Source organism: Aptenodytes patagonicus, chromosome 14, assembly GCF_965638725.1.
Source record: "Aptenodytes patagonicus chromosome 14, bAptPat1.pri.cur, whole genome shotgun sequence".
NCBI classification, from domain to species: domain Eukaryota; kingdom Metazoa; phylum Chordata; class Aves; order Sphenisciformes; family Spheniscidae; genus Aptenodytes; species Aptenodytes patagonicus.
The window spans coordinates 16,858,337-16,873,930 of NC_134962.1; the positions used below are offsets into that span (position 1 = coordinate 16,858,337).

At 47.7% G+C, this 15,594-nt stretch overlaps 1 protein-coding gene across 5 annotated transcripts; it reads left to right on the forward strand.

Moving 5' to 3' along the window:
- Nucleotides 1-315: 315 nt before the first annotated feature.
- On the forward strand, nucleotides 316-14,614 carry LOC143167048 (endoplasmic reticulum-Golgi intermediate compartment protein 3-like). 5 transcript variants are annotated; one of them, XM_076352074.1, is made up of 8 exons: nucleotides 320-770; nucleotides 1,680-1,767; nucleotides 3,079-3,198; nucleotides 4,497-4,596; nucleotides 5,787-5,952; nucleotides 9,689-9,776; nucleotides 13,410-13,558; nucleotides 13,745-14,614. In XM_076352074.1, exons 1-6 carry the CDS (start codon nucleotides 417-419, stop codon nucleotides 9,713-9,715), a joined length of 855 nt encoding a protein of 284 aa, XP_076208189.1. In that variant the 5' UTR covers nucleotides 320-416; the 3' UTR covers nucleotides 9,716-9,776; nucleotides 13,410-13,558; nucleotides 13,745-14,614. The 5 variants fall into 5 exon arrangements, with proteins under 5 accessions (XP_076208188.1, XP_076208189.1, XP_076208190.1 ...); XM_076352078.1 differs by lacking the exon at nucleotides 320-770 and adding an exon at nucleotides 978-1,078; XM_076352075.1 differs by lacking the exons at nucleotides 13,410-13,558; nucleotides 13,745-14,614 and adding an exon at nucleotides 13,117-13,184.
- The last annotated feature ends 980 nt before the right edge of the window (nucleotides 14,615-15,594 follow it).

The window sequence follows — 15,594 nt, forward strand, 5'->3', positions numbered from 1 at the left end:
AAAAAGCAAGTGGTAGGTATATATGTGGCTTAGGAAAAGATTATACTAGTTGTTTACGTGCGCAAGTAAGCTATTACGAGCTGTTGTCTGATTTAACCTCTCGAGTTCATAGCCGGTCCCTGTGATGACAGAGGGAAAAGGAGGTGTTAACAAAATGAAGGGGTGAAGAGTACACGCCAGGGATCGAAGGTGGGGCAAGAGAGTGGGTTTTCCTTCCTTCCTTCCTTCCCTCCTTCCTTCTTTCCTTCTTTCCTTCCTTCCCTCCTTCCCTCCTTCCTTCCTCACAGAAAGCGCCGGTACTCTCCCGAGATGATTTGCTTTCCGCTTTGTTGCTGCAACAGCCAGCCTGAGGGAGAGCTCGGTGGTTCTCAAAAGGACATTAGTAACAAACTCCAGACCTTCCAAAGACGGAGGCAATGGATGGGGCGGGGAGGATGTCAAACCGAGTGAAAAGTGCTCTCTGCCCGCAGCTTCGCCTGGGTGTCACGCCCTTTCCAGCTAACCGATGTCGGCACAGTCAGCGTCTCTCGGGTGTCCTTCAGAGGCCCGGGGGCCGTTGCCAGGGAGGGTCAGAAGAGGGCGGGGCGGCAGCGAGGACCTTCCCGCCCCGGAGGAGACCGGGAGCCCCAGCCCCTTGGCCGGCTTCGGGCGGGGGCGGTGCCGGCCCGGCGCCTGAAGGCGGGTTTGGTTCCGGGCCGCACGGCACCATGGACTCGCTGTGGCGGTTGAAGCGGTTCGATGCCTTCCCCAAGGCCCTGGAAGACTTTTGGGTCAGGACGTGCGGGGGCGCGCTGGGTGAGCGGGCGCGCTGAGGGCGGCCGGGGGCCGGCGGGCGGGCCCGGGCCTTGCTGTGGGGCGGTGGCCGGCCAGGGGACCTTGTGGGCCGGCGCTCGGCGGCGGGGGGCAGCGGCTCGGGGTGGCGGCGGGCGGGCTGAGGCGGGGCTGAGGCGAGACGGGCGGGCGGCCGCGACCGGCGGGGCTGACGGCGGTTCTCGCCTCCCCGGCAGTGAGGGTTGTCAGCGGGCTCATCATGGTGGTGCCTTTGTTCTCGGACCTGCAGTACTACCTCACCAAAGAGGCGAGTAGCGGCGGCGGGGTGGGCCCGGTCCACTGGTGCTGCCTCCTGCCCGCGGTGCCCCAGTGGAGAGGCGGCCCTGCGGCCCGGGGCGGCCTGCCGTGCCTCCGCACCCCCGCCGAGCTCCCGCCTCCTCCTCCGGGCTGGCCACGCAGCAGCTTCACCGGCTGCGGATCTGTTGGGGTTTTTTTGTTTGCCCCGGCTGGTCGCCTTGACGATGGGAGCGGGCTGCCCTCCCCCGAAAGCCGCTTGGCGCAAAGGTTGGCTTGCGGCCTCCTGTAGCGCTGTCGCAGGAGAGCGTCTCAAGATCTCTTCTTGCTGTCTCCGCCGTCTACAAGCAGGCAATACGAAGAAAAGAAAGCAACCGCAGGAACCCCCGTCCCCACCCCAAATTTTAAGATTCCCAAATTACTCTCTTTTTTTGAAGTCTTACAAATGGCAAGTGCTTAGCTACCATGGAAGGTGTGGGAGGCAGCAGCAGCTCAGGTGTCTCGCAAATCCCACCTCTTAAAAGTCAGCTCGTGAGGCAGAGCAGTCGAGGGAAAGAGGCCCTTTGATTTCCTTCCAAGTGAAACAGGAGACTCTGTTTTTTCTTTGTTCCTAGGTGCATCCGGAATTGTACGTTGGCAAATCAAGGGGAGAGAAACTGAAGGTCGACCTAGATGTTATTTTTCCACGTATGCCTTGTGCTTGTGAGTCAGACTTCTGAATATTTGGGATAACTTTCATCCTTGCCAAGGGCCCGAGAGGCTCCGCGTGCCTGGTGCTTCCGAGTGCTGCACTGCTGCTTGGGCCACGGACAGGGAGGCATTGGTGATCCCTTGAGGTTAGGCAGTGATTCCAGCCAGGCCCGCTGGGCGCTTAAACCAGCGCTTCCAGTCAGGCAGTAGTATTTTTCTAGATTATAAATGAGGATAAGCTATAAACCCACTTACACTTCTGTATGGTGTTGTACTTTGTCAGAGGGCGCAGTAATACTGAAAAAGCTGACACGGAGTTCACTTGGGACTCAAGATTTGACTGTATTGTTGTTGGAAAGCTTTAGTCTCCTTTGGAAGTTACTGGACAAGGGATAGCTCTTCTGTGATTTTTGTGCTTAAATTCTGACTGTAATGCCAATGGCACGTGGTAACCTTTCTCCAAAATTTTTAAAATCAGAATGAGCGTTAATAATCTGATTAGCTTTTAACTAAATTCAAAATAAAGTTGCAGGATGAAGCGATTGAAAATTGTGCAAATCTTACTGTGTATTACTGCTGTGCACGTTGTCCGACTGTCCACCAATCTGCCCTCCCTCTTGTTCTGTTGTAGTAATTCCTTTGGGTAATGCATTGGGCTCTAAATGTAGTGAGTCTGACTTCCTTCTGACCACCCAAGAGATTGCTGGTCTTTGCCTTCTTCGCATTTAAAAGGGCGTGGGAAGGCCAGAGAGACTGGAAGCCTCTGCTGTTTTGTGCAGAGAAGCTGTGAGTCTTACAAGAGAGCGTGTAGCCAGCAAGTGCATCGTGGCGCTTCGACACCAGGCCGAGACCACAGACCTTCTCAATCTTCTTTGTGAAAAGGGATCACGAGGAAATGTGCTGATGTTGAAGGGGGAAGGGTGAGGGGGTAGAGGTGGGAGGCAGCTTTCAACCAATTTTAAGCTTAACTCCTGAAGCGGTGTTTGTGAAAATGGTTATGGGCTTTGAGGGGTTGGGTTTTGGTTTTTTGCCTTACGTGTATTTACCTTTCAGGGTAATGATTTCTGTGGCAGCTGGAAACAGTCCTTCCTGTACACCAAACCAAACCCCGTATTTGGAGGGATCATTTAGGGTGCTGCAATGTGCATCTTACTCCCCATACGTCACTTGGCCCCAGCCATACACACTCTTCCAGTTTGGCACGTTCTTATCTCCCCTGGCTGAAAAGATTCTGTATTTTCACTGGTTGAAGGCTTCCTCAGCCTGCCTCGGGCCATAACAAATGTGCGTTTATAGACCACTTCCCTTGCTCGTGGGTTTCAGATTTGAGCATCGATGCCACGGACGTAGCAGGGGAGCAGCAGCTGGATGTGGAGCACAATCTGTTTAAGCAACGTTTGGATAAAGCTGGCAATCGTGCGACTCCAGAGGCCGAGAGACACAGTAAGACGCTATTCTGCCTTTCTTGGATGGATGCTCTGGTAGTCTTCCCATCACTGTATGCCCGTTCTGACTTTCACGGGAACGAGTGACAGCTGAAAAGCATTTAAACACCATAAACTCTTGAAGAGTTTATAGCACCCAGATCTTTTAAGCTGGCGGATCAGACAAACTCCTATTACGCTTGCTACTTTTGCGAGGCAAATCTTTGCCTAGTCCCTCTGAAATTATGACAGGGACTCATGGGTGCGTTTCAGGAGTAAAGCTGCTGAGTTATTAGCGGTCTTTTATGACTAGAAATCAAGCAGCTGTTCTGGCAAAACTTGGCTTTGGTTGTATCTTCAAATCACAGTGGGCTGACAAACGGGACGACGTGGTTAGAGGAAAGAGCCTCTCTCCAGGGAAGGCTCCAGTGACTCGACCCTTAAGCCTAAACTTGCACCTTACTGCATTTACTTTGTGTGTGGTAATGCATACCTGATAAATACATTTTAGTGGATTTATCGGTTGCGAGTTGTAGTAAGTGGTCCTTGGCTACATAAACCTCTCCTCTACATTATTTGCGTATTATGACTCATTGTTGTACTTCGATACAAACGATTCTGGCAAAGTGTTGCAGTCTAACAGTAATACTGTCCTGACTTTTCCTTTCCAAAACATGAGCTCCTTATTACCTTTTCTGGGAGAGAGTGTAGTTCTGTGTATCAGCATAAACTAAATGTTTTGATTTGTATCACTCGGATTTAACTTTTCTGTTGTTGAAGTTGAAAGGCTAAACTAAGCCAAGAGCTGAACAATACCCGTAGGTACGCGGGTTTCTCCAGTTGTCATGGGAATGTGGTGATAGTGTTCTTACTGCTGTGTCACTTGGCAGCCTTTCTGTATTCACAGGTTGTGGCATTACAGATTTAATGTCTGGGCACAAAAACTATCTAAAATTTTGTGTAACAGGTCCTGTATCAGTCGCGATGTGCTGATTGGGTCTACTTTAGACAATGTTTTAACAAAGCCTTTATGCAAGTAACATCTGGTCGATGCTCCAGGAAGGCTTACAGATAGCCAGTTCTTTCTGTGGAGGGTGTTCTTGAGATGACAAACGCTACTCTGTTAATTGGTCTTATTTGACACCTCAGCAGGCTCTATGCCTACCATTTCAGGTGGGCTTTGGGTGCGGGATGCACAGCTTCAACACAAAATCGTTGCATTCATGTGTAGAACAGTTATTGTGCGTAGAACAAAACAAGAGTACAAGACAGCATTTCTAGACATGCCTCATCACTTTGAATCCTCTTTTGTCTTAGAGCTGGGGAAAGAAGAAGAAGAAGAAGAAGTGTTTGATCCAAATTCTTGGGATGCTGATTGTTGCGAGGGCTGTTATGGGGCAGAGTCAGAGGACATTCGGTAACCTTTACACCTTTTCATATCTTCTTAGCACTTGAATTTGCACTGTTATGTTGCATGCACCTTTTTCTTTTTTTTTTTTTTTTCAAATGTCTGCGAAGGTCTGTGCAACGAAATCCTCCCGGGCATGTGTTCAGAGAATGATGAGAACTGTTGTGGTTTCGGTATGTCTCTGGAAGCTGCACTCGTGATTGTTAAGAACGTGCAGAGTTAGGTTGTCTACATTGTCTACGTGCCTGTTTAATAAGGGCAGTGCAAATTGCACTGCCTTTGCAGTAGCACAAAGATTGTATCTCAGGACACTGTATCTTTTCTGGGATTATATGGTGTCCAGAGGGGAGCTGTGTAAATTATTTCACTGTTACGTGAGCTGTCTTGGAATAAAACCCGGTTATGGCCTTGCCTTCTCACTCCTGCTGCAGGCTCTGCATCCTTACGGGAGCAAAGACCAGACATTCATCGCTCACACAAACAACGGGTGTCGCTTGGTGTTTCTCATTTGTCCTACCTGCAAATTCCTCTAAGAATGGATCTGTGATAGTCCATAGGTTCTGGACTATCTTTCGCTGCTATTGTCTCTTTAGTAACTTGGTCTATCCTGTCTGTCAAGTTGGGTCCTTCCCCAGAGGTGTTTCCATCTTGAGGGATTCATGATTCCAGCCTCCAACTTCTTGTTTGGCCCAGCAAAACACGGAACCGAGAAAGAAAACTGGTTTTTCCAGTGACCAAGGTGTTATCCAGAGGTAGAAAAGTAAGGAAGAAAGTTTGCCATTAACCCTCCCTCCCATTTTGACGGTCTTGGCCTAAAAACAGAGAAAAGGAGGAACAGAAACAGGCAGATGCTTTGTTCACACGGGGAGTTCCAAACTACTCGGAACTGTGGGACACTGATGTCGTTTTTGGAGCAAATTTCTTTGCCAAGGAGTGATGTGACTGTCTAAATGGACAGGCAGAGCCCTTTTCAGACTCAAGAACTGCATTCAAACAGCTTGCATCCTCATGCCAAACTCTCGAAAAGTACATCAAGAAGCTTGAGCTCCTTCAGGAGCATTAGACCAGCTTTCAAGGTCCAGTCCCTGATGTTTGCTTTATTGCTTTGTTGAAGAAGAATCCGCCAAGGATTCAAGTCCTGAGCTGGAGCATCTCTTTCTAGCGATAGAGATGGTAAGATGGTGCTTGTGCTTTTGCAGGTGTTGTAATACTTGTGACGACGTCAGAGAAGCATACAGGCGGCGAGGCTGGGCCTTCAAGAAGCCGGATACCATAGAGCAGTGCAAGAGGGAAGGGTTTAGCCAGCAAATGCAAGAGCAGAAGAACGAGGGCTGCCAGGTGTATGGTTTCCTAGAGGTCAACAAGGTGAGAGATGGGTTTTGCTGTAAACGTGCTGCATGATGGTGAGGACTGTGAAAAGGCAGAGTTCCTCTCCTTTTCCAGCTTTAGGTGTTCACGGCACTGTAATATGATAACCCCTGGCCTCAGCAGGGTACTTGTGCCTGTAAGGGGGTTCAATAGGAGAGTCAGGAAAAGCAGCGGGAAGGGGATAATCCTGTGTTTCGTTGTGCGGGCTGGTAGGAAGCACGCTGGCTGGAGAAGCTTAGTTTTTCCTGCCGTCCAGCTAGCGAGTCTTTTTGCCAAGGTTTCTGGAGGAGGAGAGGCAGCTTCTTTGAGGTTAGATTGTCCCACCTGCCCGTCTAGTCTTAAAACAGAGGCCACCAGTGGATGCTGGAGATAACAGTAGTCAACAGCTTGCCAGCAGAGGTGCTGGAGGGAGTGAAATGTTATCTTCTTTAGAAAAACAGTGGAAGCAAGACTATTTGAGTTGGTTGTCAAAGCTGGAAATGCTCAGAGGAGTGGGTTTTTTGCAACTGGTGTATGGAACAGTAGTAGGAGGTATACCAAATAACTATGTAACTACCCTGTCATTTGAAGGGTTACCAAACCCAGAACACTTGGATGTGCAAATTACGTACCCAGGTACCTTCTAGAAGTCAGGCCCAGGCTAATTTTTTTTTTTTAATTCAAGCTCTGTTTTTTTTACATATTTGTGTACTCTTCCTGGAGACTACAGTCTTTATTTCTGGAAAGTCAACCTTTTACTCACGAAGCCAGACACTGTGATTTGAGCATTATCATGGGTACCAAACCGTTATGGGACCCTCTGTCACAAAGCGTGATGAGCACGAAAGATTCCAAGGGGAATGCTGGAGGTAGCAAGGGTCCAAGGGTGGGTGTCACTGGGGAAATTTTTGGGGACCATGGTTATGCACTCGGAATTCTGCACATCTCCATTCTCATCAGGTCTGCAGTTAACACAAGCAATAGGTTTGCATGGACATTGAATGCCTCACGTAGCACGTGAGTTTGGGCCATTCAGATCTTCCAGGGGAGAGCGTGTATGATTGCTAGTAGGCGTCAGTGAGGATTGGCACCTAATATCCGTATCCCTTTCAAATTCCAGGATGAAGTTTTAACAACCTTTTTCTTTTTGGGTTTGGTTTGGTTTTGTTGGCTTAGTGCTTTATTTTTGCATGCAGCTTATTTTCACGGATGTATACACTGGATCACGGTTGTGTATTGTATTAAGGGTTTTTTTTTACCCTGCTCACTCTCCCCCTCAATTACTTTCTCCACTCCTTTTCCGTGATACTGTTTTGTATTTCCTGCAGCAACAGTCAGTTCCCTCCCAGTAGAGTTAATTCCTCCTTCTTCCCATTTTTATGTCCACTAAAATAATTTGCATAAAACAGTTATTATCAACATCAGTATGTAGTTATGGCTTTCCACATGACTGCCTGTGAGGAACAGGGGAAATTCATACCTCTTTTAGGACAACATCTGCTGATATTGTCACCTATGAAAATGAGTTGCTTGGTGTCTGTCTTGTTTAAACAAAAATCTAAAAATCCAAGCACCAGCACGACTGCTTTAGTTATATAGATTGAGACCTTTTAATGAAGGACTACTATCTCCTGCAGGTAGCTGGAAATTTCCACTTTGCACCGGGAAAAAGTTTCCAACGGTCTCATGTACATGGTATTTTCTTTTCCTTTTTATTGTGGCCTTTAGCTTCCAAGCGTATCTGACCGTTTTCTTTGAATATCTTTGCATTGCTATCCATAACAGTAGCAGGACTGCTTCAGTGGGGAGGACGTTGTTGAAGTTTTGTTACAGAGGTTTAGAACCATCGTGAACAAATAGGAAACCGGTTTCTGGAGGTGCCGCCGCGCGGGTGTGGGAGAACTTGGAGGAGAATGAGAGACTGCCCAGAAACGGTCTCACTTGTTCCATAAAACTTTGCTGCTCTGTTGTAAACGACCTCGAGTAAGGTGTTCAGTCCAGGACCTGAATATCAGTATCTCTGGAAGGGATATTTTGGAGAGTATCTCAGGAGAATTTTAAAGCAGTTCAGAACTTCTCAGAGTAACGTGTAAGTTGTAAGGGACTTCCGCAAGCATCTATATAAATGCACAGTGGCCAGAGTAATAGTGGTAGTTTATGCCTTGTATCTTTAACGGGAACTTGATTAAAAAGACTTGTGGTTTAATGGAATGTTTGCAGTTCCCTTGATCAAGTCTTTGAAGCGTGAAGTTTGTAGTAAAGGCTTCAGAAAGAGCTTTAGTTTCAGCCTGATTTTTTTCCCCTTCCTCTCACTCACTCCAGTTTAACGTGTACCACTGAGGCAAAGGTCGGGAGGAGAATGTGAATGTGCTTTGTGAGAGTAGCTGGTGTATTTGGAGAAAAACTAGCAAGCTTTTGAGCAGTTTCTAAAGATGAAATGAAGAAGCACTGTTGTGCAAAAACCTTGCCTGCTTTTCCCCACAGTATTAGTTGTCCTAATGAAATATTTCACTCCTTCCCGCAGAACTTGCTTTATGTGCTTAAACTAGCATGACAACAGCAACCTTACTACAGCCAGGATTTACAACTTCACAGCATGTATCTACGTTAACGAGAAGCATCTCTGCATTGCACCTGTTCTCTGCAATAGGCGTGAATGCAAGCTGGCCGTCCTGAGAGCAAGTACTTTGTGTACATGGAGGAGGGGGTGAGGTCAGGATAGCTCTCTAATTGCGTGTGCCCCGGAAGTCTTGCACAACTGAATTGAAAAATGAAGGGCTTACACTGGGGAAAATACAGGTAAAAACCAGAAGGGACTATATAGTAACTGCAGACCTTTTGGAGGCAGAGTTAGGAATATTAGTGTTTTGAGGACAGTGAAAAGGAGCAGGAGGAGGGATGATGGGCAGACAAACTTTCCGCTTTCTGGGAATTCTGTCACGTTAAATAGTGAGGAATAAAGGCTCCTAATACTTTTCTCCATGTGCAACTGTTTTCGGCTCTCGGGATCTCCGGCATCTGTTACGGTCTATTGAGAGTCCTCAGTGGCTCTCTTTTCAGGTACTTTTCCCATCTCGCCATGAACCCATGTAAACAGTTTGCATTTACAACACCCTGTTGCAAGGCGTTCAGCAGGCCTGCTCTGCTGTAAGAAAAAACACCTCCCCTCCCTTGCTTGCTCCCACTAGCTGTATCTGATGGCCCTTGTTCCTCTGTTGGAAAAGAGTGAATGGTCGCTGCCCGGGCTCTCTCCCTGCCTCTCAGGATGTCGTAGACGTTTCCTGGGCCAGCCTACAGGCCATGCCTTTCCCCCGCTGAAGAGTCCCAGCTTACGCAGATGGTCCTTTGTGGAAGCCATTTGACCCCTGAGCTTCCTTGCTAGATTTCTCTGAACCTCTTTCAGTTCAGCTCTGTCTGGAGGTACAAGACTGCACCCAGGATTAAGATCCAGGCTAAGCATGACGTAGGCAGTGGCATAATGATTTTCTTCCTTTTGTTCTCTCTTGCTTTCCTAGTTATTTGTAACATTTGATCCCCCTCCCCCCCCCCCCCCCCGCTTTTTTTGTTTTGTCCAACCTTTTCCTGGGCAATGTTTTCATGGCACCAACCAACAACCGAGGAGTCTTCCCTGACCCCCGAGGGAAATGGACAGCTCAGAGCCTGGTCTTTTTTTTGTACGTGAAGCTGAGACTGTTTTCTGCCTCAGTATAACCTTTCTTCGTAATCTTTTTTTTTTTTTTTTTTTAATTTACAGAAAGAAGGCCTGAGAAAGGGAAGGTGAAGGAGCAGGGGAAAGTGTCCGCCCCCATCTCCCCCACAGATTGGTTCCCCGAGGAGAAAAGGTAAAAGGTGTAATTATTAATAGTTTCCGAAAAGTGGCTCCTGAGGTACGGAGATGACGGCAATGCCGAGTCCAAGTGTATGAAAGTACAAATACAAAAATCAGTCTCACGACCAAAAATCTTATCACATCATAAACCAGTAGTGTTACGCAGTGCAGCAAAATGATATCCTTGACCCAGCTCCCAGAGGTGATAAACAGCCCAACAGGGAACATATACAGCAAGTAAGGTGTTACATAACACAACTTGGAGAGCAAGCACGACAACTTTGAGAGTAAATCAATCAACATTGTGACCAATGGCGACCGTTAAACCAAGGTAATGAATGCTTATAACAAGTTTGCCTTAACACGCTCTGGTCTGTTATTATTTCAATCCTTCGTGCCCCACGTTGGGCGCCAAAAGGACTGTTGTGGTTTAACCCGGCAGGCAGCTAAACACCACACAGCCGTTCGCTCACTGCCCCCCACCCAGTGGCATCAGGGAGAGAATCGGGAATAAGAAGTAAAATTCACGGGTTGAGATAAAGACGTTTGACAGGACAGAAAAGGAAGGGAAAATAATGATAATGATAATAATGATAAAAGAGTATACAAAATAAGTGATGCATAATGCAGTTGCTCACCACCCGCCGACCGATGCCCAGCCAGTTCCCGAGCAGCAGTCGCCGCCCCCCGGCTAACTCCCCCCAGTTTATATACATCACATGGTATGGAATATCCCTTTGGCCAGTTTGGGTCAGCTGTCCTGGCTGTGCCCCCTCCCAGCTTCTCACTGGCAGGGCATGAGAAGCTGAAAAGTCCTTGACTAGTGTAAGCACTACTTAGCAACAACTAAAACATCGGCGTGTTATCAACATTATTCTCATCCTAAATCCAAAACGCAGCACTGTACCAGCCACTAGGAAGAAAATTAACTCTATCGCAGCTGAAACCAGGACACCCCTTTAGTTACAGATAAAGATCTTGACCAGTATTGGTCAAAGCTCTGTGAGCTCCCCTGGAAGTATCCCGTTTGGATGATAATTCCACATAAGAACGTCTGTGCATGTGATTTTTGATCCCTTTAATAAGGTCTACGTTAATGCTCAGTCCTATTAATACGCTTAACAGAATGTCACGCAGGATAAAGTTGAAAGTCTAAGAGAAGACTGAATATTCCAAACTGTTATCATCATAAACCACATTAACGTTCCAATAAAAATAATAATTTCACTAGACCTATTTGGCACAAAGCTGTGATGACTCACAGTATTTTTGCTCCTGCCTTCTATTCCCTACTGACTTGAATCGGTAGAGAATGGGGGGGTGAGCAAGAATGTCAGTACTACGGAAAGTTCCCTTGCACCCCTCTCCTTGCCTCATGTTGGAGTAGCTGTACCACGTTTGTACAACTGATGGTTAGTCGCGAGTCCGTACTTATGGTGCTATTCAAATACTGAAGCTAGCACACCAGCCTTTCAGTTTCTTGCGCTGTTACTCTCTCCTTATCCTGAGGGTTACTGTTGTTTAATAGATCTCCAGCTAGGGAATCTGCACAGGCGTCTTTGTGACAGTGCGAAGGGTCCTATTCAGAAGCACTTTGTAAATGTGACCATAAATGTAACTCTGATCTGAGCTTCTGAACTTTTGCCGTGTGCTTGGTGTTAACATCTTCAAAACTGTAACTTCTCTCCTGGGTAGAAGCAAGTTGAAATTGCTTTTTTCAGAAAGTAGAATAAGAAGTAAGAGGAGACACGGGGCTAACACACATGCAAACCAGAACCAGCACTGCATAAGGTGCAATTATATTTCTGTTTAGTTATGTTAGCTTTAGTTGCGTGTAGCTCAATCTTCGTGTCCTTTTTATTTTGTTTGAGTAGCTGCCCTAGGATAGATGTGTCCCGGAGGAAGTCTTATTTTTCAGGGATTATTCATTTCTTGTTGGGGCTTCCTTTTCCATACACAGTTCTCTCTCCTTGCCTATGCTTGTGTTCTTGCATACTCATATTTTGTCCCCAGAAATCATTTGCCTGAAATAATGCTTTATAGATTCTAATACTCATCATAAGGTGAGGTTTGACAGCACCAGCTGAATGTGAGAGGAATACAGGTAAAAGGCAGGGAGCAGCCTCGCCCAGAGGAGTTCATCCCATTTCTCACATCCATGAGCCTTGATTCTTTGTCTTTGGCTTGGCAGAAGTCCTTCCATTAAGACAGAGAAGACCAGAGGTCCTGTTTAGACTAGGAAAAAAAAGATGGAAGTTACATACAAGTTTGCTAACATTAACTAAATTCAGTTACCTTCCTAATCAGGAGAATGCTAATGGGTAGCCACCGAAATCAGATTATCAGCAATTGCTCTCCAATTTTTTTCACTTTTAAATACTGTGCGAGTGGGTATGCCTCGTGAAGGTCCTTCTTAAGAGTTACTGAACGTCAGGTTTTCTTAGTTACCAACCACGTTTGGATATTCTGAGTTATTTATTGGCAATATGGTACGTATATGTGTTTTAAGGCAGACCCGTATATTGACTAATGGGAATCAATGTTTTGAAACAGGTAGCCTATGAATCTCATGCTCGTAAGAGATGCAAGTGTGTTATCTCATTGTAGGGTAACATCTGCTGAAGTAAGATTCAAACCGCATTTCATTTGTGTTTGGCATTCTAAATGTCCTCAGGGTTTTTCATAGAAAATCAAGCCCCTAAGATCTCAGGCTTTCTCAGAAAAAAATGCATTACCCAAATCTTATGTGACCCCAGAATTATTTCTTAAATATCCTTATACCATGGTAATCTTTACGCCCAAAGGACCTCTGATGGTCTCCTGATAATCTTTTTTTTGCAAAGTGTCGGACATTTCACTTGTTTTAACACACGTTCTCCTCCCTGTCTTTATGCAATATTCATGTGTCTGAAGGAACAAGAAACACTGGAAATGCTGAAAAACTGAAACTGTGTTTAAAAAAAAAAAAAGTTTGTCCACTTGTAAGAAAAAAGTTATTTTGTCCTTTCTACTTTTTGTTTCTGCCTGCATGAATGTTAAATCCCCGTGAGATTTATTTCGCTTCACTTACTGTTGTTTGCGTGGATGTTTTTCTATGCTTTTATGTAACCTTTGGTCTCATGTTCTTTTGATGTTGGTTCTGTATTTATACATATGTACCCATCCTAGATGAAAGTTGTTGTGCACAGTCATTAAATACGAATTTGCTTTCCTTTTGGTTTGTCATAATCCCCAGGCCCGGAAGGAAACGTAATTTGGAAACTGAGGGAGGGTGTTTTTCTGTCTTTAGATAACTGAAGAGAAAGGTCAGGCTCTGCTGGGTTAATTCAATTTTTATCCATCCATATTGACAGTTCCAGTATACCTAACTGGAAGACTCAAGAATTGATAATGTTTGACTCCTGTTGTGTCTATAAAAGACAGACTTCTACTGTGCTTTCCCTCTTGGCTGGTTCCTGAGTAAGGAGATGTTGTGTTCTTCTCAGCTGACCACTGGAGGCTGAGCACTTTATTACTAGAGGTATTTCTGCAGCACAGACTTTGCTCATATTTTATCTCAGTTCTCGTCATTATTAGATGTTTTAGAATGTGTTGCTATTCATTCCTCATCTCAGGTCACAGAAATTGTTCTCTTTTGTCTCTCCAGGCAGAGCGGTCGGTAGCAGAGTTGACAGGGGCTCAGCTTATTAGCTGAGTGCTGAAATAGCTGAACTACGTGTTGCAACAGCGAACACGAGCGGTATCAGTGAAGCTCTTGCACTGGATAAAGCGCAACTGAACAAACTTGTGCTGCAGGTGAGCAGAGTTGCCAAAGATCTTGCCAGGTGTTCGTCTCCAGCTGCTGCTTCTGCTCAGGCTTCTTGCCTTCCGACAGTATGACTGACTGAGTATGGAAATGTTGGTCTTTTTCCTGTCCAAGCCAAACCTTCTTCATAGTAACTCTTACTGTATTTTATTTCCTCTGTGCCTCTGTGATTGTAGCTGGAGCAAGAGAATGAAGTTCTGTCAGGAAAAGTGGACGGGATGGAGAGAGCAAAGATCTCTGACCAGGAGAAGCTGAACTTGTGTAGAAGAACAAATGAAGAGCTCTGTGCCGAGAAAGCCCACCTGGAGCAGCTGCTGAAGAAAGCAGAGGAGCAACAGGACATCATTGCAAGGAGATTTCTGCTCAGAGCCTGAGCAGTGTTTTGGAGAAATAAGTGTATTGAAGAAATAAAACCAGACAACAAGTCTTTGTATACAGTACAGAAACTGACAGGAACAACCTAATGTGGAGGGCTGTGTGGAGACTGACGAGGCATGCTGTGATGGAGTGCTTTGGAAAAGGAAGACATTTTACCTGCTCCTCAGGTTCACCTCAGGTTCACCGTAGGCTTTTCCAGGCCTACGACTCACCCCATCCACACAAGCCAGCACCGGTTTTGTCCCACCTTCTGCTGCTTCTGCTGGGGAACCTGCTGGTGAACGCTGTCCTCTGCACTTTTATCTTACTTCAGGACTCGTGCTTGAAGCAAGCCCCCTGCCACAGTTCACCTGGTACAGCAGGTCCCCGACTTGGCTCCTGCTGAGGCCTTTTGTTGTACGCTGGTCCTGTTACCTCAGGTCATCGCTTCTGGGGGATCTGGCAGTTGAATGCAACGGCTGTCTCTCAGGAGACTGATGGTCCAGAGATATTAGTGCCAAGTTAACGTTCAGAGACCGATCCAGCTTCCGAGTCTCTGCTTCCAGAACAGCAGCTCTGGGCTCCCTGACCACAGCTGCTAAGGAGTAAGACAGCTCTTGGTGAAGGTCTGACAGCTCCTGGCTGGTCTTGGCACAGCACTCAATATAGCCCTGCTTGTATTTTCGCTCCTGTGCGAGCCTCCTGACAACCCTCACTGCCGGGGAGGCGAGAACCGCCGTCAGCCCCGCCGGTCGCGGCCGCCCGCCCGTCTCGCCTCAGCCCCGCCTCAGCCCGCCCGCCGCCACCCCGAGCCGCTGCCCCCCGCCGCCGAGCGCCGGCCCACAAGGTCCCCTGGCCGGCCACCGCCCCACAGCAAGGCCCGGGCCCGCCCGCCGGCCCCCGGCCGCCCTCAGCGCGCCCGCTCACCCAGCGCGCCCCCGCACGTCCTGACCCAAAAGTCTTCCAGGGCCTTGGGGAAGGCATCGAACCGCTTCAACCGCCACAGCGAGTCCATGGTGCCGTGCGGCCCGGAACCAAACCCGCCTTCAGGCGCCGGGCCGGCACCGCCCCCGCCCGAAGCCGGCCAAGGGGCTGGGGCTCCCGGTCTCCTCCGGGGCGGGAAGGTCCTCGCTGCCGCCCCGCCCTCTTCTGACCCTCCCTGGCAACGGCCCCCGGGCCTCTGAAGGACACCCGAGAGACGCTGACTGTGCCGACATCGGTTAGCTGGAAAGGGCGTGACACCCAGGCGAAGCTGCGGGCAGAGAGCACTTTTCACTCGGTTTGACATCCTCCCCGCCCCATCCATTGCCTCCGTCTTTGGAAGGTCTGGAGTTTGTTACTAATGTCCTTTTGAGAACCACCGAGCTCTCCCTCAGGCTGGCTGTTGCAGCAACAAAGCGGAAAGCAAATCATCTCGGGAGAGTACCGGCGCTTTCTGTGAGGAAGGAAGGAGGGAAGAAGGGAAGGAAGGAAAGAAGGAAAGAAGGAAGGAGGGAAGGAAGGAAGGAAGGAAAACCCACTCTCTTGCCCCACCTTCGATCCCTGGCGTGTACTCTTCACCCCTTCATTTTGTTAACACCTCCTTTTCCCTCTGTCATCACAGGGACCGGCTATGAACTCGAGAGGTTAAATCAGACAACAGCTCGTAATAGCTTACTTGCGCACGTAA

What these genes read in the sequence shown, in the direction of transcription:
- LOC143167048 (XM_076352073.1), top strand. Translation starts at nt 417, where the DNA reads ATGGATGGGGCGGGGAGGATGTCAAACCGAGTGAAAAGTGCTCTCTGC. An exon ending in AGGCCCTGGAAGACTTTTGG is followed by an intron (nt 771 to 1,679) that starts GTCAGGACGTGC and finishes CTTTGTTCCTAG; the next exon opens with GTGCATCCGGAATTGTACGT. An exon ending in GCAGAGTCAGAGGACATTCG is followed by an intron (nt 4,597 to 5,018) that starts GTAACCTTTACA and finishes CTCCTGCTGCAG; the next exon opens with GCTCTGCATCCTTACGGGAG.